The sequence below is a fragment of the Oreochromis niloticus genome, linkage group LG3 (genome assembly GCF_001858045.2).
Source record: "Oreochromis niloticus isolate F11D_XX linkage group LG3, O_niloticus_UMD_NMBU, whole genome shotgun sequence".
NCBI lineage: Eukaryota > Metazoa > Chordata > Actinopteri > Cichliformes > Cichlidae > Oreochromis > Oreochromis niloticus.
Genome location: NC_031967.2, coordinates 68,829,245 through 68,852,067, shown reverse-complemented (window position 1 = coordinate 68,852,067; position 22,823 = coordinate 68,829,245). Strand labels below are relative to the sequence as shown.

The 22,823-nt window shown below is 40.3% G+C and overlaps 1 protein-coding gene across 8 annotated transcripts; it reads left to right on the top strand.

The window, feature by feature from the left end:
* The first annotated feature begins 6,047 nt into the window (after positions 1–6,047).
* LOC102075660 (coxsackievirus and adenovirus receptor) lies at positions 6,048–22,319 on the top strand. 8 transcript variants are annotated; one of them, XR_003218851.1, is made up of 6 exons: positions 6,048–9,125; positions 13,957–14,066; positions 15,502–15,721; positions 20,188–20,532; positions 20,650–20,700; positions 20,828–22,319. XR_003218851.1 is itself a non-coding variant. In XM_013266570.3 (5 exons), the coding sequence occupies exons 2-5, from the start codon at positions 15,658–15,660 to the stop codon at positions 20,992–20,994; spliced, it is 651 nt and encodes a 216-aa protein (XP_013122024.1). In that variant the 5' UTR covers positions 14,170–15,350; positions 15,502–15,657; the 3' UTR covers positions 20,995–22,319. The 8 variants fall into 8 exon arrangements, 1 of the variants encoding a protein (XP_013122024.1); XR_003218849.1 differs by having other exon boundaries at positions 15,595–15,721; positions 20,650–22,319; XR_003218848.1 differs by having other exon boundaries at positions 15,505–15,721; positions 20,650–22,319.
* Positions 22,320–22,823: the final 504 nt, after the last annotated feature.

The following is a 22,823-nucleotide window of genomic DNA, read 5'->3' as shown; positions in this document are numbered from 1 at the left end:
ATTGTTATTATTATTATCATCAGAAACACAAAGATCCAACTGAAAACCTTTAGATCCTCCTGTTCTCTATTCAGACTGATCTCACCTGGCAAAGCTATTTTCTGGTGATTTGATTGTAAGTGGGAAGTACCTGCGCAGCATAGGTTACCATGGTAATGTACACAGGTAATAAGTCAACCACCTTCATAGTAAATAAAGCTCAGAGTTAACCTGCAAGGTATCTGAATAAGTCAAAATCCTGCCTCAAAGCAAAGACCTGTGACAAGAACTAGAACAAATCCAATTTTTCTCATTTTCTCTGAAATGTGCCAACTTGGCAGTGACGTCACTGAGTTGCGGCGTTAAACAGATCGAAAGTAGATCGATTAGTGGGCGTGTCTCCATCAGTTTTCCTCCGTTTATTCCTGCGCCATAAAGGATCCACAGGTTATGATTTTCACGGTATGTTTGGACCTACTGAGTTAAACTACAATGAATCTGTTAACATCAGCATGTCTCTGCGTGTCTCTGCTGTTTGGCTGTTTCGTGGATTTGGCATCTTCAGGTGAGCTCTCCTTCAGGTACTACTTTCTGTTTCCCAAAAAGTTGATTCTGTTCACCTGGACGAAGTATTTTAAGTGGAGTGAAAATAATTGGCAGATGAATGAGCATACATCAATATACTTTTTATTTTGACTTCATGGACAAGGATCTGAAACACTGCTCTCGTTTACTAGAATACTGTTAAATACCCCCGAGACCCAGTCTGTGTATTATGTCCTTGTAGTGAACAAAAACGGTTAAACTGAAACATACTCTCTTTTCTCTCAGGAGGATAGATAAAATAAATAAATAAAAATACGCAGCTCGTGTACGCGATTTGGCTGGAGTGACGCGCCACTGCTCCTGGAATGGAGTTTTTGTCGAGGTGAATCAGGAGCTGGGTGTTGTGCCAAAAACTGATTTATAATCTTTCCGTGTGTGTGTGTTTTTTAACGTGTAATATCTTTACATATGTTTATAGACTTTAGTGAACAGGGTTTGCAAATGGGATATATGTACATATATGTATATTTGTTGCATGTCCTTGAGGCCAGATTACTCTTAAAAAGACATTTTTAATGTCAACGAGATTTGTTTTTTTTAACTGGATAAAGAAAGGATATATAAAAGTCACTGCCAAAAACTGATTGCGGCTTCTACCGTGTGACAGGAATGTTGTTTTTGGCTCAAGTTGACTTGGTGTCATTCAGGAGGGAAACATTTGACATCTGTTTCACATATTCGAAACCAACAAGGTATTTATAGCAGTTTGAATACAAGCAATCAGCTTTTGGCACAACACCCATTCATAGAGGGAGAGGGTCGAGGAGAGGGAGAAGAGGAAGAGAGGATGGAAGTATGGTAGGAAGGAGCATCAAAGGAAGTTTGGAGTACAAATGTTCTGATGACGGGCGTGTAACTCTGAAAAGGATTGTCATAGAAGAGTTTAAATTTAGGCGAGGGGCAACTTAGTCCTATGGTTTTGTTTGTCGAGAGACATGAAAAGAAGTTTGGAGATGTAACATAAGCTAAAGTATTTAGAGATGGACAATTGTATAGAGCTGTTAAGGAAGAGCAGGAAAATAAAGTGTTAAATACTGATTATCTGCAAAAGACTGTGAGAAAGAGAGAGAGACAAATATTGGGGGAGTTTAAAGTGATGTGGGGAGTAATCACAGAGGAAGATTTAGAAAAAAAATAGCCCAAGTAGGGCTCAGCAAGATTAAGAGACTGATGAAAACAGTCAATAGGGAAAGAGTTGACAGTGTGTCTGTAATGCTGGAATTGCAATAACCGGTTCTTCCAGGGAGAGTTAGGGTGCCTGAGTTTTCCAGTAAGCTCGTATATCCCTCTTCCCCGCAGGTGTAATAAATGCCAGGTTTGGGCACATCACTGTGGTGTGGAAGGGGAAACAGAGGTGCCCAAAGTGTGGGGGGTGAACAAAGGTATGATGAATGTGACAGTGTACAGGATAAATGTTGTAACTGTGATGGGCAGCACAGGGTAACATAAGGGGGATGTGCAGTTAGGAGGGCAGCTGTGGAAATAGAGCAAGTCACAACAGTGCAAAACACAAGTTACGCAGAAGCTGCCTAGATAGTGAAAAAGGCAAAAGATGTGAAGAGATCAATTCAACAATTTTCAACAGCTGAGCGATGACAGATTGAATAAAACCATCCAGCAATCACAGTGGAGAAGATGATTTTGTTCATTGCGTATGCAATAAATTGTACAGACCAGGTAAAACACAAAACAGAGAAGATTATAATTGTGAAGGGGGCAGAGAATTTTTTTGGTATAAAGATTTTATCCTGAGAGCAGTGTGATGCTGCAGTTAAATTCTAAAATAAAGCTTTTAAAATACTAAAAAGAAATCAGAATTAACAGAATCTTGTTCAATATATATATAAAAAAAATCACAAGCTAATGTAAAAAGAACCATTAACAATGCAAAGAGGGACAGTTGTTGGGGATTTTGTAATTCTGTGGGGAGAGAGACAGACATTTTGTAGGAAACTGGTCAATGATCAGAAGGATGAAAGGCATTAGAAGGAAATATAGTCACCAGTGTTAAATGACGGGGAAGTTATAGCAGTTAAAGAAGAAAAGGCAGCTCAAGTAATATTAGTGAAGAAGGTCAAAGGGAAAGAGAAATTACACTAGCAGAGAACAGGCAGCAAGTTGACGACACAAATGATTCATTGAATATGCCGTTTACAAAGACAGAATTGAACCGGTCAGTTAGGAAATTTAACCTTTCAGCACCTGGAAAGGATCAGATTTGTTACACAATAAGTCACTTGAGAGACTCGGCTAAAGATTAGAACTGTTTAATAGAGTTTGGGAGGGATGTTGCCACAAAGCAGGAAGGAGGCAGTGATAATACTGACACGTAAACCAGAGAAGGATGATACAAAGCCAGACAACAACAGACCAATAGCTTTAACACCCAACATCTGCAAAATAGTGGAGAGAATGATAAATCAAACACTAGTCTTCTATGTAGAAAATAAAAGATATGTATCAAAATGGTTTTAGAAGAGGGTACAAGGGATCCAGCTTTATGTTTAGAACATGAGATAAGGAAGGCACAAGTGAACAAATAGAGTGTGCTGGCGGTCTTTTTTGATATACAGAAAGAAATATGATATGCTGTGGAGGGAAGGTCTATTAATCAATATTAGGAATATTGGTATAAAGGATCAAATGTTCCAATAGATTAAGGATTTTTTTGGTAGGAATAATGGTCATGATTGCGAGGAGTTGTTTGGAGAGTTTGCCGATAGGAAATGGAACGCCACAAGGGAGCATAGATTGCTGATAAATGTTGTGTTTAAGAACACAGAGGGTGGGATGGGGTTTTCACTTTTTGCAGACGATGGGGCAATGTGGGTGAGAGAAAGAAGACAAGAAATAGAACAGTGGTCACATAAATGGGGGTTTAAATTCTCCTTTGATAAGACTAAAATAATGGTTTTTACAAGAAAAAGAGTTGGGGGTGAAATCAGGGTCAGGTTATATGGACAAGAATTGGAAAGGGTAAAACAATTTAAATATTTGGGGTTGTGGTTTGATGAAAGGGTGACATGGACTATACATGTTCAGAAGATAATAGACAAATGCAAAAAAGTGTTAAATATAATGAGGTGCTTAGTGGGAACTGACTGGGGGGCTGATAGGAAGTCTTTGAAAGCTATATATACTGGGTTGAGTAGATCAGTATTGGATTATGCATGTATAGTATATAATTCTGCTGCTGGAACAACTCTTCGTAAGGTAGATTGTATCTAATATCAAGCACTAAGACTTTGCACAGGTGCATTTAAAACAACCCCAACAGCTGCAATACATGTAGAAATGTGAGAAATGGCATTAGAAATAAGGAGAGAGCAACTAACACTGAATTAGAGTCTACAAGTACGTGGTCAAGGTCATCCAACAAAAACTATTTTTTAAACCATGTTGGGAAACAGAGACAAGAAAATTGAAGAGCTTTGGGTGGACAGTGGGACAGAAAGCAGCTGACCTTAATCTGGACAAAATCAACATGAGTCAGACAGCACCATTACCTACAATACCACCATTGATTATGAGGTGCCGTAAGGGACATTATTACTGAAATGGCACCTCATAATTGATGCTCCCTGATGCAGTAGTAGATTTCACATAGTTAAACAAAAAGAACAGGGGAAGGGGTTTTATCTTGAATTCACATACAGTGCAGGCATATATTGATCAGTATTACAGTTATGTCACAGATGCATCAAAGAATACAGCCAACCAAAGCAGGATAGTGTTTACTGTTCCTGAGTTTAATATCAAAGTAAGGAAAAGGATCAGTGATGGTTTAGCAGTGTACACAGGAGAAACAGTTTCAATACTGTTATCTGTCCAGTGGACTGAAGAAACGAAACCACTGAGATCTGTGATATGTTCAGACTCGAGCTCGTCATTAGCCAGTCTGCAAGACAGTCACTCAGACTGCAGTTCGGACATTCTGATAGAGATCCAGCAAACATTATTCAGGATTACTATGACGGGGCTTATGGTCACCTTCTTATGGGTACCAGCACATCATGGAGTTAAGGGAAATGAAACGGCAGATAGGACAGCAAAAGACACAACAAGGAGACCGATGGTGGATATGGATATTAGTCTTAGTAGGAAAAATGATGCTGAAAGAAGACAATTGATGGAAAAGCTTGGTGATATGAAAGTGAAGCTGGACTCGAGAACTGAAAGTTATCAGGCCATATTTTGGTTTTTGAGGCAGACTAATTTTTTTGGGGGGATATTTCTGTCCACACTCCACAGCAGTCAGGCATGGTAATGCACCATTTTGCTGTTTGCCAACTGCCAATAAGCAATATAAAGAAGAAGAACAAGAAGCTCGTGTGAGCTGTCTCAGGACTCCTGAGCTACGAGGCAGGGGTGCAGTCAGTTAAACAAAAAGCCCCTCTTTCCTTTTTGTTTACCCTGACCACCATGGATGACATCACGAGGTGAAGGAAGGCTGTGTACGAGACGGTATAAAGAGCAGATCAGAGAATCTGACCGATTAATAATCATGTGGGCGTGAAAAACTTGTTTTCCTGTTTGGTTCGGTTGATTTGTGCAGGTGTGAACACAGTAATCACACTCAGGTGTGGACCACAACAACCATACTGAGACCCTCTGGAGGAGGCAGTCTCGTTCATGGTGAACGTGATCTGAAACAGTTCTCGCATAGTTTGTAGTGACGCATTTTGCTTTTCTTGGCTTTCACTTGGATCTTTCTCTCTATGCAAACAAAACAAAGCAAACCGTGGGGTGTGGGAGGGGACAAGGTTACAAACTCATCAGCTCACCTACTGACTGTAGGCTCCACCACTTTTATATGCTTTATTTTATGTAAATAAAGCTCTCTCTGCTCCTCGTCTCTCTGTGTGTCTGACCTGAACCACTGCTCTCGCTGTCTTTGGAATATCTGCAGGAGCAGGACGAAGATTCAGCTCCCACATACCAACAGGACATCAATAATTAATAAATGCTATCTCGTCTTGCTCTGTATTTCTTCCCTATCCACACTCTACAGTATCCGTATGGCTGCTGCCTAAACCAGCTGGGCGATCCATAACTCTAATTTCAAAGGACACAAGGACATAAAACCACTTAGATATACAAACAGGAGTCAAACCTGATAAACTGCTTCAGAGGTTTGGTGACTATAACAGATGCATGATGGACCGACCACATAGCTCACTTATAACACTTTTATTTTCGGTTCTCGGAACAACAACGACCTCAGGACCCACTTCACTCTGCTTTTAAGTCGCTGAGGCGTGATGAGCTGATGCCGCTCAGGTGTGTCGGCCTCCCTCGCGCCACAGTGACATTGTCCCAAAATAAAGTTCAAGAAGGTCTATTTTCTGTCCTCTGTGTCAGCAGAGCTCACTGGTCTCTGATCCATTCTCTGATTGGTTGCTGTAGAAGTGAACAATTGTACTTTGACCTTTAACCTCTCTGCTCTGTCTTGTTTCCTCTTTCAGAGCAAAAAAACATCACAGCTGAGTCTGGACAGAACGTCACTCTGACATGTCGAGCTCCATCAGGCAAAACCATCAGAGCTGTGAAGTGGAGCAGAAATGACCTGGGAGATAAATATGTGCTTTTGTACAGAGATGAGCAGCTGGATCCAACCAACCAGCATCCATCTTTTAAGAACCGGGTGGATCTGCAGGACAGACAGATGAAGGATGGAGACGTGTCTTTGATTCTGAAGGATGTGATGACTGCTGATGGTGGATCATACAAGTGTGGTGTCCTTGTGGGAGAATCAGCATCATGGGAGATCATGGGGACTGTCAACATGAGTGTGGCTCCTCCAGGTGAGTGAGCAAAGTTCATTATGTGTGTAACACCCGTCCCACATTCTATTGAGAGGGGCCCTGGGTTCCTGTTGTTACTTTCCTACTGATACTCCCTTTTTGATGCTTATGGTATAAAATACGCAATAAAACTACACTATATGGAAATAAATCACACACAAGCAGGTCAATTATAAAGTTAACTCCACTTTAGTGAATGATTAATTAACAACACAAAAGAAAAATAAGTAAAATCAATAAAGTTTGTTAAACAATGGTAAGGTATCTACTTCAACAGAAACAAAATAATCAAATAATATTGTGGGCCCACACGCACTCTCACCAACACACACACACCTCGAGTGCTAGACGACTCACACACGCCTGAGTCGTGGCTTGAGTGCGTTGGGACCCCATAACAATATGGTCGCTTCACTTGTTGCCAAGTAGCAAAATAAAAAGCACGTGCAAACAACAGTACTCACACCTCCAGGCAGTTCAAGGGGATAGCGGGGGAACTGGGTCAAGGCTACCAGCAGGCCGCGGCAGCAGCACTCACAGTCGTCCTCGCCACGTGCTCCCACGTGAACACATAACTTCAGCAAGACCAGCAGAAGGGACCTCTCTGACACGCCAGCAAGACGTCCGTCTCCTCCTACTCACAGTAGGGTACAACAGATTTCCACTCCAGCTAACTATCCGTCAACCTGAAAATACGTCTGTCGCCCTTCTATGAACTCTGCGTTCACTCGACACTGTTCCGCTCTCGTCTCTCTCGCTTCCTGCAGAGTGCACACGGCTCCCCACTTACTCCCAACCCCCTCTACCTGAGACTACTTCAGGGTTCACTGGAGCTGTAGTACATATCACTACCATATCAAAAATAATGACATAAACCTCAAAACACAAATAAAAAGGTTGTGCATTTAACTGACACACATCACATACCTTGCAGGCATTTGTATACATTCTTGAACACATTAAACATTTGCAATTAACCATGAATACAAATGAACTATTTAAATAAATGACCTTTTTATATAGCCAGGGCTACATGTGTGATCAGAGGTGAAGCTGCTTCCTGGTTGTTGGACTCTACCTGAATGCTGACACGTCTCCTTTTTCTCCTGCAGTTCACACAAAGGATGGATCTAAAGGACAGATGAATTATCTATCAGGTTCTGGTTTGTTTCTTCTTCTTTTCCTTTTTCTTCTTGTCACTGCCGCTCCTGTTTGTCGTTGGATTTTCATCTCCAGAAAATTAAAAAAGAAAATATTTCAGGGGTCATACTAGTCTCCTGATGGTTTAAAAACACTATTTAAAAATGATGTTGGTTCAAAAAGATAAAGAAACAGATACTACATAAAATTCTGATGATGGATCAACCAGAAGGAAGGTCGGCATAAAACACAGGAATGTTTCAAAAACAATGAAGGTTTAAACAACTCTTAGGACCTCTAACCCTCGAAATATGAAAGGACTTATTAAATATATTGAAGGTATTAATAAAACCATGACCTCATGCTTATGAGTAAACTTTAACTAAACTCCTGTCTTTTTGTGTTTGTTTATTTTATTTGACAATGCTAAGATCAATATAACACGTGCTGCACACGGTAGATGATTTGTTGCTTTGGGCACTTCTTAAGCTTCTTAAAATCTTAAAATGTCAGACTGTAACTTCACTGCTGAGCCTCGAGTTAAACTCTCTGTGGAGGAAACTTCACAGTGAAACTCTGAGCTGAGGAACAAACTCTCCATCATCCTCATCCTCAGCAAACAGCAGAGTCTCATGGTGTTGAAAACAGACATCACCAGATGATGATAAAAAATAAATAAATAATTTTTTCATCCTGACATCTATCAGCTTCATGTCTATGTTCACTGTTGCCATCCAATAAAGGCAAAATGCCAAAGAAGTAATGTTCAAAAATAATGTTTGATGCTGATACTTCTTCACGCCACTTTACATGAAACAGCTCATCTCATAAAGTAACCAGCAGAGGGCGATGGGGAGCCGTCCATCCAATGCTTTCTCTTCTCTTCAAATAGAAAATAACTTCTCACTACTGTGTAACAACTGTCCATGACTGATAGTTAACTGTGAGCTGTTCTATCCAAATGTGCTTTCACAGCACTAACGGTGTGTTTACAGGAGGTACTGCATGGTGGATCAACATCTGATGGTATTATTCTGTGTTAATGACTCCATCAGTTTTAACAAGATCACCAACAGCACTGACTGAAATGAAGCTCCAACCCACAACAGAGCCTCCGCCCTGTTTTACAGCAGTAGAAGCTCACAGTTGTAACCTCTTCGTCCGTACATACTGATGATGATTTGAACCAAAACTGTAAAATTTGGATTCGTCACATTATAAGATCTGTTCCGATTTTCAGTGTAGTTCTTGTGTAATTTGAAATGCTGCCTTTTCATGCATAGTTTTTCTTTAGACCTGATACTTCTTCTGTCCCCGACTTCTCCTGTTTCCACTATAAAACCAGAGTTTTGAGCTTTTAAGAATCACATTGTTGGTGCAATAACATTTGTTACAGGCATGGCCCTTTAAGGGTGAAGCCTGATGGGAAATGTATTTGGGGATGTGTGTAGCGGGACGGCCCGGTGGGTGTGTGAGTGAAGAGAGTGAGGAGAAGGGAAAAGTAACGGTTAGCGACAGAAGAGACGGGAAAGGAAATAAGGAAAAAGGAATATAATAACTCCCTCGGCAGCCTGAGTTGGGTCGGCGATGTTCACTGTGAGTAAATTGTTTTCAGCTCACTGTACACGGTGTTCGTGCCTTGGAGAAGGAATAAAGTTCGGTGAAGCAGTTTTCCTACGCCTCCTTCGATCTTTTCACTAGCGGAGTTGACCTGTACAGTAAGCTAGTTGCCGGTGTTCCAGATCAACTGGCGTTTAGATCAACTGGCGTTGGTCAAACAGATGTGTGGCAGACTTGCGTTTCAGGAGCTGCTACCGACAAAACAGCAAAAAAACCGCCAAATATGTCATCTGTGACACTTGTGAGGTTATCTCAAACACACTCCGTCAGTCTTGATGCTGTTGAACAACAAAATGTTTAAAAATGACGCGAGTTTACCTGGTGATAGCCTCATGCGCGACACGATCGCGAAAACAGCAAACAATTAACACCACGCCGGTGTTGTTCACAGAACAGCGAGAATAAATGATCGGGAGACTCTTGTCGTCGTTATCGTTCCCCTCGCACGTTTTATTTCTCCGGTTTCAGCGTTTTATGCTCAAAACTAAAGCGTGCAGTTTACTTTGTGTGCACTAACATGGACTCGAATCAACCAGCGCCACCTCTGGCCGAGTGCCACAGCCTACAGTCAGATCAACTTGTGACACACATCTGCAGCACGTTTGAATTCGTTTCATGCACAACACATGTGTACTTTTCAATTGTGTGTTTGTTCGTCATGCAAATAAACCTTTGAAATGAATGAAATCATACCATATATTTATTATTGGCCTACATTTGTACAAAATGCCAAATTATATTCACAAAGTCATAGAAATCACCACTCCAATTGGTCATCATGATTTTAATATTCTCTTTTTCCATAACAATGAAATACACCTTGGACAAATATGACACATCAATAGTTCATTAGTGTTGTCACATCACATCCTGTAAGCATCTTCTGTCTGTGTCTTTTCTCTGGAAATGAATATTTCCAGCCAATATAGGCAATCCATCAACATGGCTGGAGAGTTGGTTGTTATATACAGTCTGTATAAGTGTGGTTAATCTAATGAACATTTGTAAGGTGATGCCAGTTATGGTGAATTTACAGCAGTTACACAGTGATTAGTAACAAACAGAGCCAGTGAGAGTGAGTGGATTGAAGAAAGTCAGTGACTCAGGTGTGTCGATTGGTTTGTCATCTGTTTGTGAGACTGGAGGAGACGTAGAAATCTTTTGTTTTAAATCTTAGTTAGGAAGATTCCTGTTTTAAAACGAGAACATTTTGTGAGAAATGCAAGAAGTACATCTGCAGAAAGCACACAGTTACATTCTGTCCATCATGTGGACAAAATTGAAAATGTTGAACATTGAAAAACTGAGAACATTGGGCAAGTTCAAAAGAAATGTGCTTGTAAGAACGAAAAACCTTTAATAATTGTTCCTAAAAATAGTTATGGAAAGTCTAACTGTTGTATGTCTGTGTTCTACATGTTTATCTAATGGAAAATAAAGTTGCTATTGTTTTATTGCAGTTTCTTGACAGTTCTGAGTGGATTTACATTTACCTGCAACAAAATCAATGTCATTTTTCTGTTTTTCAACATACTATAAGGTTTAATTTCCAAAACGTGCATATGATCTTCAATTTTTAGCAGATCCAATATCACATAGCTGCTATGTCATAGCAGCTGGAGCAGTCTCAAATAGAGGTATGTCCACTGCTGCCACCTGTGGCCAAGTACCATAGCCTACCTACTAGATTAACTTGTGACACATCTGCACCTGCTGCTATGATCACATTGAGTAGAGGCTGAGTGGCTGCACTAACCCCTGGTACATCCAAATCTACCCACAAACATGTTGAAAGATGCAATCCCAACAATGTGCATTGTCAACACTAAAAACAATCAGTAAGCAAAGACAACAGGGATCAATTTTTTCTGTTTATTTAGCACCCACAACATTTGTAGTCGCCTTCTGCACAGGGCAAGTCCACACACACTGTGTGGTACCACTTTCCGCAGAAGGTGCATTAAATCTGCAAGATTGAATGAGATTGTCAGAGTCATTGTCTGACTGTTTATTACTAATCACCTGCTGTACATTCACAGTAACTGCCATCTCCTTACAAATGTTCATTAGATTAACCACACTTATACAGACTATATACAACAACCAACTCTCCAGCCATGTTGATGGATTGCCTATATTGGCTGGAAATATTCATTTCCAGAGAAAGGACACAGACAGAAGATGCTTACAGGATGTGATGTGACAACACTAATGAACTATTGATGTGTCATATTTGTCCAAGGCGTATTTCATTGTTATGGAAAAAGAGAATATTAAAATCATGATGACCAATTGGAGTGGTGATTTCTATGACTTTGTGTATATAATTTGGCATTTTGTACAAATGTAGGCCAATAATAAATACATGATATAATTTCATTCATTTCAAAGGTTTATTTGCATGACGCACAAACACACAATTGAAAAGTACACATGTATTGTGCATGAAACGAATTCAAACGTGCTGCAGATGTGTGTCACAAGTTGATCTGGCTGTAGGCTGTGGCACTCGGCCAGAGGTGGCGCTGGTTGATTCGAGTCCATGTTAGTGCACACAAAGTAAACTGCACGCTTTAGTTTTGAGCATAAAACGCTGAAACCGGAGAAATAAAACGTGCGAGGGGGACGATAACGACGACAAGAGTCTCCCGATCATTTATTCTCGCTGTCCTGTGAACAACACCAGCGTAGTGTTAATTGTTTGCTGTTTTCGCGATCGTGTCGAGCATGAGGCTATCACCAGGTAAACTCGCGACATTTTTAAACATTTTGTTGTTCAATGGCATCAAGACTGACGGAGTGTGTTTGAGATAACCTCACAAGTGTCACAGATGACACATTTGGCGTTTTTTTTGCTGTTTTGTCGGTAGCAGCTCCTGAAACGCAAGACTGCCACACATCTGTTCGACCAACGCCAGTTGATCTAAACGCCAGTTGATCTGGAACACCGGCTACGAGCCAGTCACGAAACCTTCAAGTAACTGCCAGAGGTTTCCTTACTACGGTTCGGGGCCGCGTATCTGGCGCGGTAACACATTGTACCATACCAAATTTATTTATGAAGCACTTTAACATAAAACCAGAGTTGACAAAGTGCTGTATATGCAAATAGCATAAGCAAAGTAAAAATAAAATAAGATAAAATTAAATAACTAAAATAAAATAAAACATGTTAAAAACAAATTGAGTCAGTCCCCTTAAACAGTCCCGAAGGCTTCAGCAAATAAATATGTTTTAAGAAGACTTTTAAACTCAGAAAGAGAAGAGGCCTGTCTAACGTGCAAGGGCAGATCATTCCACTACTTTGGAGCAGCTATCGCAAAAGCACAATCACCAGGCCATTAAGAGATTTAAAATGTTCAGGTAGGCAGTGGAGTGGAATTAAAAAGGGGGTGATGTGCTCAGACTCTTTTGTTCCAGTTAAAAGAGGTGCTGCAGCATTTTGCACAACCTGCAGACGCCTAATGGACGCATCACTAACCCACAATAAAGTGTGTTACAATAATCCAGCCTAGGTGTAACAAATCCATGGATTACTGTCTAAAAAGCTGTTTTGATAAGATGAGCTTTATTTTGACTGATTGCCTCAAATGAAAAAAGCTAGATGTTACAACAGCTCTGACCTGGCTTTCAAGTTTAAGATCTGCCTGCATTTGTACTCCCAGATTAGTGATGACTGGTTTAACATACTGTGCCAGCGAACCAAGATTTATAGTAGTGGCCTCAGAAGTGCCACCAAAAACCATCACTTCTGTTTTCTGCTCATTAAAATGTAAAACGTTCAAAGTCATCCAGGCACTTATTTCATCAAGACATCTGAGCAGAGGGTCTACTGAGAAGCCATTCATCTTTTTAAGTGGGAAATAAATCTGGAAGTTTATGTCTGTCAAACTGTGAAATCTTTGGCAGGTTTCCTAAATTTAACTAAAGAAATGTGAACAAATGTGATGTTGTGACAGGCTTCTGGTAATAAAGTCTCTAAAGTTACAGTTTAACGTTGTTTCTCTGCTTAATTGTAAAATGCGTATAAACAAACTGGTTGATCCCTTGTGTAAGTTCCTTTTAATGCCTGAACGATTCATGGCTCAGCTAATAGGACTGTACTGAAAATGAGAGTAAAAGTAACCAATGTCCAAAGACAAACTTTCATCCTGGAGAACTGTTGCTCAAGATCACGTTTAAAAAATGACAACAATGTGTCACTGACTGGAGGCAAAATAGGGAGAAATTTATGTTAATAGTTATATATTAGAATAGAATTTATCACATGAATCTTAATGAATTTAGCGATCCACCACTGTTTGCATGAATGGAGGAAGAAAGCGTGCTTAAAAGAAGAGGGCGGGCTTTACCTGGTGTCAGTGACAGAAATGAAAAAAAGCTCAAATCATTCACTCATTATATCAACACAGCTGAAAATCTGAAACATGAAATTTTACATTTTCATCATTTCAGTCACCTGTAACTGTCTTTAAAGTTTTGTGCTGCACATAGTGACCGTTGTTCCCTGAGCTGTTTGTGGTTTAAACAGAAACTAAAGAAGCTAAATTTTGTGTTTTGGGAGGAAAAGAAAAGACTTCCAGCTGTTTCATCAGAGGGCTGCTAATCTAAAAAAGAGGAAGTGAAATGTCTGAATCCTCCACAAACAGGCCATGAATCTAAAGCTGTTTAATGAAATATGATCTGTTTTAAATACATTCAGTGAACTCATTCCAGTGTTTTTTTGTAAACTTTTTAATCATATTTATGTGACACCAACATTTCCATCTGTCAGATTGTAACGACTACGTTTACTCTGCTTTTCTAGTATTTCTACTCACTGACACCTTAATGTTACGTTCAGCTGAGCTTGAACCTGAACGTCTGACAAATCAGTGGCCTGTGGAGCCACGAGCCTCGGACCATCATCATCATCAGGTTTGTAGTTTTCAGTTACATGAGCACAGTGATGACGGCGATTAAAATATTAAATAATATAAAATTATTTTATTTCATTAAAATAAAATAATAACAATAATTTGTAGACTTTGTACAGTTTTAACCAAAGTATTCCATTAAGTTTTTAAGCTCATGTGATTAAAAATAGTCCAGCTGCCCACATCTGCTCCTTTATTCTTCCTCTTTTCTCGATGGACATGTTGTCAGACTCCTACGTGTCCTCATAATTATCTTTAACTATCATTAAAAAGAGTAAGGAGCTCATTAAATATATTTTTAACCATTTTTTAAAAAGTAAGGAGCTTATAAAGCTACCTTGAAAAGTTCATCTTCACCTACAAACCAGCTGGAATCACCATTTATCAGGACCCATCACAGATTCAGCTCTTCTTTGCTAAATAGTTCATCTTTGTAGAACAGGAGTGTTAAACGAGGCCAAAACTCAGAACATGTTTTTAGTTGCACCCAATCAGGAAAACAGACCGAAACAGAAACAGCCAGACTACTATCATTGTCCTCAATAATATATATTAACTTTTAAATATTTTCATTTTCCATCAAAATATCTTTAGGATAAAGTTAAAATATTAAAATGCTGATGAAAGCTTTAAAATAAATGTTGTTTCTGATCTTATGAAAACAACAATAATGACTTTAAGCTCACATTCAGACCTTTGGGACTCAGTCAGGATGTCAGACACTGAGCCATGACTCTGTGGTGCATCTCTCCATCCAAATACACGTTTTATATAGTTTATTTCATGAATTATTGAACACTGAACTGTAAATTCAATCTGTAGATGGTATGATCCTAGCCTGTCTTTGTATGTCGAATGTATTCGTCTGACTTCTGGTTCCCTCTCTATATATGACCCCTCGCCACTACATGCTGTTCGTTCTTGTTTTCCTGTCCCTCCCTCTTTCATTCACTTTTCATTGATACATGAGGATCTGCCCGGACTAGTAGCAGCCACCTGTCATCCCCAAACTGCAGCCTCAATTCATCTACTTGAAATGCTGTCAAACCTAAAATGATGATGTGGTCTCAGCAGGTTGAGCAGGTTCTTATTTGCGTGTTGTGTTTCCAGCTGATTCAAAAACTCTTCAGGGTAAAATGAAGGACGATGATTTTTTATATATTTTAAATCAGCAAATGAACACATGAACATTCCTGTTATAAAGCGACTCAGCTTTTGCTTCATTCAGGTGATTGCATGTCTACTGATCTCTAATCACAGCATAGGTTGCCATGGCAATGTACAGGTAAGAAGTGAACCACATTTATAGTACATTAAAACCAAGGTTTACCCTGAAGTTATCTCAGTAAGCCAAAATCCTGCCTCACAGCAAAGATCTGTGACTAAACCAGAACAAATCTAATTTTTCTTATTTTCTCTGGAATGTGCCAACTCAGCAGTGACATGACTGGAATGTGGACTTAAAAAGATCGAAACTACATTGATGAGTGGGCGGGCCTCCATCGGTTTTCCTCTGTTTACACCTGCAGCATAAAGGATCCACAGGTCCTGTTTTATCCCGGTATAATTTGGACGTACTGAATTAACCTACAATGACTCCATTAACATCATTATGTCTCTGTGTGGCTCTGCTGTTGGCTGATTTGGCATCTTCAGGTGAGTTCTTCTTTACTTTCTGTTTCCAGAAAAGTTGATTCTGTTCATCTGGACGGAGTATTTTCAGTTTCTGCACTTTGTCTTTAGACTTCATGAACAAGGCCCTGAAACATTGCTCTCATTTGCTGTAAAACTGCTGAATTTCCTTGAGACCAGCCTGTGACGATGTCCTCCTACTGGATAATGATGGTATAACTGATAGATAGTGTTGTTTCTCATAAGGATAGTTTAAGAGGAATCCTGGGGTCCGTTCTTCGTACCTCGCTTACTACATCCAAGATCAAATGACACATCCAAGATCAAATCATCGCGCTAACTTTGAGCTCGCTAATCCGGTTCTCCGAACACACCTGTTGTTGACGATTAGTACAGCTGGATGAAGTAATGTGAGATCACTGGGTGGCTTAAAAGGGGCTACGCATCGATAGTAGAAACATTGATCGGCAACCCTTTGATTGGTCGGTGAAGATGTCGAAGGAGCGCGCTCAGTATTTTACGGCAGCAGAGCAAGAACTCTTGATTGAGGGATATCAGGAGTTTCAGAGTTTAATTAAAAAGCAGGGGAACACTGCAAAGGCTGCAAAAGCAAGGAGAGAGGGCTGGCAGAAAGTTGCTGACAAATTAAACTCGTAAGTAATTTATTATATTATATTACATTATATCCTCTTTCACATTAGAGCCACAACAGGACCCACTAGAACATGGGAACAAGTAAAAGTGAAATATAAGAATATTCTACAGAATGGTAATATTTATCACTTATATTGCTTTTAGTCTCTTGAAAAGAGACCCTGAAATAATCTGTTTGTTTGTTTATAACAGCAACCAAGAAAAGGGCTGAGCAATAAAGACAGGTGGTGGTCCTGCACCCCCTCGTCACACCCCGGCAGAGGAGCTGGCCCTAGGGTTGAATGCCACCAGACCCATTGTTGAGGGCATCCCTGGGGGCAGCTCTTCCTTAGACCAGCAGCCGGGGTGCAGTAGCAGCACCTTCATAACTGGTGCTATTTGTACAATGTAAAATATTTGGTTGTTGCCTTAATTAAAATGCTTTTTGTACTGTGACATTTATTGACATTGTGGGGTTTTTTTGTGTAGTTTTACATAACACTCTATCACTTCTACCTGTTCCCATGCAAGGGGTGACTGAAGCATGCACAGTAAGTTGAGATATATATATGTATATATATATATCCCGTCTATCCCGCAATATCCGCTGAATTCTGTAAACTCTCCTTATCAATCTTGCACCTTCCGCAATGGGTTGCTCGCGTACAAACGGACAGGACATGGCTGCGACAGACTTCCCAAATCCACCTTCGCTTTTATAGCCGTGGTCTCTCATCTTGATTGCACGTAGTAATTTACTATTACTACTCTAAAATATGAATTACATCTGACATGATCTACTACATGACATAGAATGATTAATAGTACATTTCCCTTTTTTTAGGAAATGACCTGTATGTATCTGTATGAAATCAATAAAAGAATCAAATACTGCATTATCTTTAGTTACATTGATAATATTTATTTATGGAAAAACAGTGGCGAAATATCGCTGTTGCTTTCGTATAAATGCAGCGGACATACCTGAGTGGCCGCGATCTAATCTTGTTTACATAAAGTAAACCTGCTCCCGAGCAGGTTTACGCTTACGGATCTGTTGCTATGACAGCAAGTCCCAGATGAGCTTCGGAGAACCGAACGATCCAAGATCACGCGAAATCGTCAACAATCAAATCCGGCTAACTTACTTAGCGAGGTACGAAGAACGGACCCCAGTTTTCCACATGCGTGAAACAGAAGACGTTTCGACCTGCCTCATTTCTGTCCGCCGTTTATTTACTTTCCGGCTCTTTGAAACATTGCGGCAAAATGTTGAGGAAAACCACCGAGTTTTTTAAATGGACTAACAATGAGGCGGAGTTGCAAAAGCGAGTGAGAATTAAAGAATTTGAAGAAAAGCTATCTGAAGCATGTACAAACTGATATTAATCTTTTTTAGGGCTGTCACAATGGAGAGCAAACAAAACAACTGCTGTATAATGCCCTCTGCTATCTTTTTTTAACTGGTCACATGACTGCATCACATGACTAAAATGCGTCATCGTTTTCGAAAGTCTCCGTTTTCACTTCAACGTAAACGCATTGTCTTCAAATGTATACGTTTTCGAGAGCGTTTTCAAAATGCTGCGTTTCCCATCAGGTAAAACGGCATCTCAGTGTGGACGGGAGGTTAAAACGGACAGAAAACGATTCGTTTTAAAACAATAACGCATTAGTGTGGACGTAGCCTTTATGAGGAGTAGATCAGAGAATCTGATGGATTAATAATTATGTGAGGTGCCTTCGGTTGTTTACGCCACTGAAATCAAACTCGAGTTTTCTTCCCCAAAATTTGATTCTGTTCATCTGGACATTTTCAGTGGGAGAAACATTTCGTCACTCATGGACTGATTCTTATTTAGCGCTTTTCTCCCAGAGTACTGAAAGCGCTCTATACAACATGCCACATTCACCCAATCAAACCCACATTCCCACAAGCACTGTCTTGGTGCTTTCTAACGATTTCACACACATTCAGCCAAGTGATTTCTTCAGTCTCAGCTGACTGCAGGTTTCCCCAATCTTATAAACAGTACATTTGCATAATGACTGAAACCAGCACCACTGAATGAACAATGGGCTGGGAGGTCAGTTCCTTGATTATTAACATGCAAATTCTCATGACCATTGGGGTGGCTGTAGCTCAGGTGGTAGAGCAGGTCAGCTACTAACTGGAAGGTTGGTGGTTTGATCCCATGCTCCTCCAGTCTGCATGCCAAATATCCTTGGGGAAGATACAAACTCCATGTTGGGCATTCTATACATCCATGGGAGTGTGAATGTTATGATGATTGAGCATGAAACTCTTGGTTGGTTTGTGCATGTGTGAACACAGTAATTACACTCAGGTGTGGACCACAGCAACCAGTTTCTCACTGCAGTTTGTTTATGGTGTGAAGTATGTCTGTGAAGGTTATGGTGTGAACGTGATCCAAACTAGCTGCCAAGGGCTCGTTACAAGTTTGGGCTAAAAACGTCCCATAGCCACATGTGCTTTATAGGCGAGATATCATCTGAATTTCTGGAGCGGGACCACTCCTCCTTCATGCCCTTCTGACCTCAGACTATAAATGCCCCCTTCTCCAATACCCACTGTTCTCATTTCCATGCCCTCCCTTTCCCCCTCTCTTCTCCGTCATTCACTTCTCGTTAGTACATGGGGATCTGCCCAGCCCGGGAGCTGTTGCCAGTCCCCTTCAAGGCCTTCCCCAAACCGCATCACCAGTTCATACTTCCTCATCCCTCTTCGCTCATCGGCCGTTTATCAATGCCCAAGTACGCGAGTACGTACTCGCGTTCTCGGCGAGTACGTACTCGCCGAGAACGCACGGGAGTACGTACCCGCCGAGAACGCGAGCACGGACTCGCGATATGTACAATTGGAACACCTGCGTACGTGATGATGTCACAGGTCCGGAGGTTTTACTGCCGTCCCCTCTTAATTTAACTGTGAGTAACATGTTATGAAGCTTAACTGTAATCACAGCCAAACCGGTTTACTCAGGAACAAATAAAACACTTTAATAAACCAAACATTAACATTTAGAAGTGATCTAAGTGACTTATATATCATGTTTAACCTCAGTAGTGAAACCTCTATTAATAAAAATAGTGTACATGTACATACGTGTACATACCTTAATAAAAACAAGCAGGTGAGATGTTAGAACGCTTTTATTTCTATTCTAGTGGACACTCAATACTATAGACAGCTGCTGGGGTTTCTTTAACCTGAGTAGTGAGAAGTCCGCGAGCGGTTTTGGGGGGGGGGTTGGAAACGATGTGCCGGGAGTCCGCTGTTGAGTTTTGGACGAAATGCATTCTGGGACATATAGCTGTCCCAAGTCCACACCGATGCATGCTCGATAAAACGGGCGGATCGAGGACACATCTGGGACTTTTTCGCTTTCTCGGCTTGATGCGTACTTCGAATTGGAACAGTACTTGGTCTCCGACTGATGATGTATCACGAGTACACAAGAACGCAAGTACGCACAAGTACGCATATTGATAAACGCCCATCGTTTCTGAGCCAGTGAATTCTCAATACAAGAAGGAAGTACACGTGTGCAGAGGTCTGTGTGATTCAGCAACGTGCCCCTGCTGACTGTAGACTCCGCCCACCATGTCCCACCTGACCCTGATGGAGCAGAAACAGTGAAAGTTTTTATATGGCTGCTGCTAAATCACAGTAGAGTGAGTGACTTTGCCCCAAAATAAAGTTCAAGGTTTTCTTTTTTCTGTCCTCTGTGTCAGCAGAGCTCACTGGTCTCTGATCCTCACTCTGATTGGCTGCTGTAGAAGTGAACAGTTTCACTTTGACCTTTAACCTCTGCTCTGTGTTGTTTCACTCTCAGAACAGAAAACCATCACAGCTGAGTCTGGACAGAAGAAGGTCACACTGACATGTGGAGCTCTAAACAAAAACATCATAGTTGTAGAGTGGAGCAGAGAAGGCCTGGAGCCGGAATATGTCCTTGTTTACCGGGGTGGGAAGTTTGTTTCAGATGAGCAGCATCCATCTTTTAAGAACCGGGTGGATCTGCAGGACAGACAGATGAAGGGTGGAGACGCGTCTTTAATTCTGAAGGATGTGACAATTAATGACACTGGAACATACAAGTGTCATGTCAAGAGAGAGGGAGACATATATGACAGTATGAAACTGAACAGCATCATTTATCTGAGAGTTGATCCTCCAGGTGAGCAGAGTTCAGTCTGTGTGTGATCAGAGGTGAAGCTGCTTCCTGTCGTTGGATTGGATTCTGTGCTGTTCTTCACTCATGAATGCTGGCACCTCTCCTGTTTCTCTCCTGCAGTTCAGCCAGAACACACAAAGGATGGAGAGAAGAAGGATATCCCAGTTGAACGTAAAACCAGTCTGCCATTTATTGGTGGGATTGTTTCAGATTTAATTTTATGTTCAGTGAAGGTGAAGCTGCTTCCTGGTTGTTGGACTCTACCTGAATACTGACACATCTCCTGTTTCTCCTGCAGGTCACACAGAGGATGGATCTAAAGGACAGATGAATTATGTGTTTGGTTCTGGTTTGTTTCTTCTTCTTCTTCTTCTTCTTCTTTTCACTGCTGCTCCTCTTTGTCATTGGAGTTTAATCTCCAGAAAATTGAGTCGGGGGTCTCCAGATAAAACTCACCAGGTTTAAAAACACTATTTAAAAACTGATGTTGGTTCAAAAATATGAAGAAACATATTGTCTAATTCATGATGGTTTCACACTACATAACATGTTGATGATGGAACAACCAGAACGGAGGTTGGCAGCAAAACCAATGAAGGTTCAAAAAACTCTTAGGACTCTAACACTCAAAAGATGAAAGCAGAAATATGAATGGATTTATTAAATATCTTAAAGGTATTGCACAAAAAATCAGTTTATTCTGAGGGGCTCAGCTGAGACTAACTCAAAATATATTTATCTATTTGCTGCTGTCCTCATGTAGAGACGATACTTTTTAAACTTTCTGCACTTTATATAAGTCTTTGGTGAGCAGGTTTTGCCTTTATTATGTTAGGCCATAAAATCATTGTCTCCATATGAGGACATGGTTTAAAAAAACAAACTTGTGCTTACCAGGTAAATCCAAATAATCAAGGAGGTTAAACTGAGTCAGAACAACTGTGTTGATGAAGAGATGAACTTCTCCTGCAGAACTACAGACACAATGCAGGTTTTCAACAGGATGAAACCAAAAAGTTTTGTGTGAGTTTTATAAATTCGGGATGTTAAATGATGCAAAATATGTTTGAGTTTAAATACTGAATAAACTCAGTATTTAAAAGCAAAATTTTATGTCAATTATGTCAAAAGCAAGATTTTGACAGATGTATATAAACTTGGTTAAAATGATTTTATATAAAGTAGGAGTGTAGGAAGGCTTTATAACACAATTTGTTGATGGATTCATGAGAAGCTGCTGCTGTCTGAGCCACAATCTGATTGTTTTATTGTAAACAAAAACATGTGATTTGTAATAAAGAGATTTGTTATCCAGGGGTTCACTTTCTGTGTGATGTACAGTGCTGTGAAACAGTACATGTCTCCTAAACTGAATAACTGGTTGTGCGAGTGTGTTGGCAGCAACAGCAACAATCACGTCTTTTTGATAACCTGCACTGATCAATGCTAATCTTCGGAGGCCTGTTTCACTACACTTTCCTGACCATGAAGACCATGAAGACCACTGTGCCACGTGTTCTCCATGTGTGGATAACGACTCTCATCATACTTCACTGGAGTCCCAAAGTCTTGGAAATGAATCTGTGACCTTCCCAGTCTGATAGATGTCAGTGACTTTGTTTCTCAGCTCTTCTGTAGATCGTAGCTTGATGTGTTGCTTTTGGACATTTTTATCCTGCTTCACTTTGTCAGACTCATTCTACTTCAGTGACTCTTGATTCAGCAGGTCTGTCAGATTCATGTCTATGTTCACTGTTGGCATCCAATAAAGACAAAATGCCAAAATATAATATCCAAAATTAATGTTTGATGTTATGAGAAAATAAAGTGTGACAAATATGCAAGTAAGTAAGAAATCAGAGAGGAGGTTGATACTTCTTCACAGCACTTTATATGAAACGGCACAGCTCATAAAGTCACCAGCAGAGGGCGATGAGGAGCTGACCTCCTGGTTAAAAGGTCAAGTTGATGCAAGCTCATCCATGCAATGCTTTCCCATCTCTTCAAGTACAAAGTAACTTCTCGCTAATGTGTAACAACTGTCCATGACTGATAGTCAAATATGTGTTTTCCTGTCAAAATATGCTTTTACAGCATTGACAGTGTGTTTACAGGAGTTCATCCTATGAGTAAATTCATTTTTATGTCTTAATAATTCATGGGACTAGTAATGTGTTAAAAATAGGTATAAGAGGAGCCAAAGTCCTAAAAAAATTTAATCAGGAGAAATATTGTTCACTTTAAAATGAAAAGTACGTTTGACTGCTTGGAGGCAACAAAGATAGAAAATAAGG

Excerpts from the sequence above, each read along its gene's own strand:
- LOC102075660 (XM_013266570.3), top strand. The coding sequence starts at position 15,658 with ATGACTCCATTAACATCATTATGTCTCTGTGTGGCTCTGCTGTTGGCT. Across the intron at positions 15,722-20,187 it reads GGCTGATTTGGCATCTTCAG|AACAGAAAACCATCACAGCT; the intron begins GTGAGTTCTTCT and ends TTTCACTCTCAG. Across the intron at positions 20,533-20,649 it reads TCTGAGAGTTGATCCTCCAG|TTCAGCCAGAACACACAAAG; the intron begins GTGAGCAGAGTT and ends TCTCTCCTGCAG.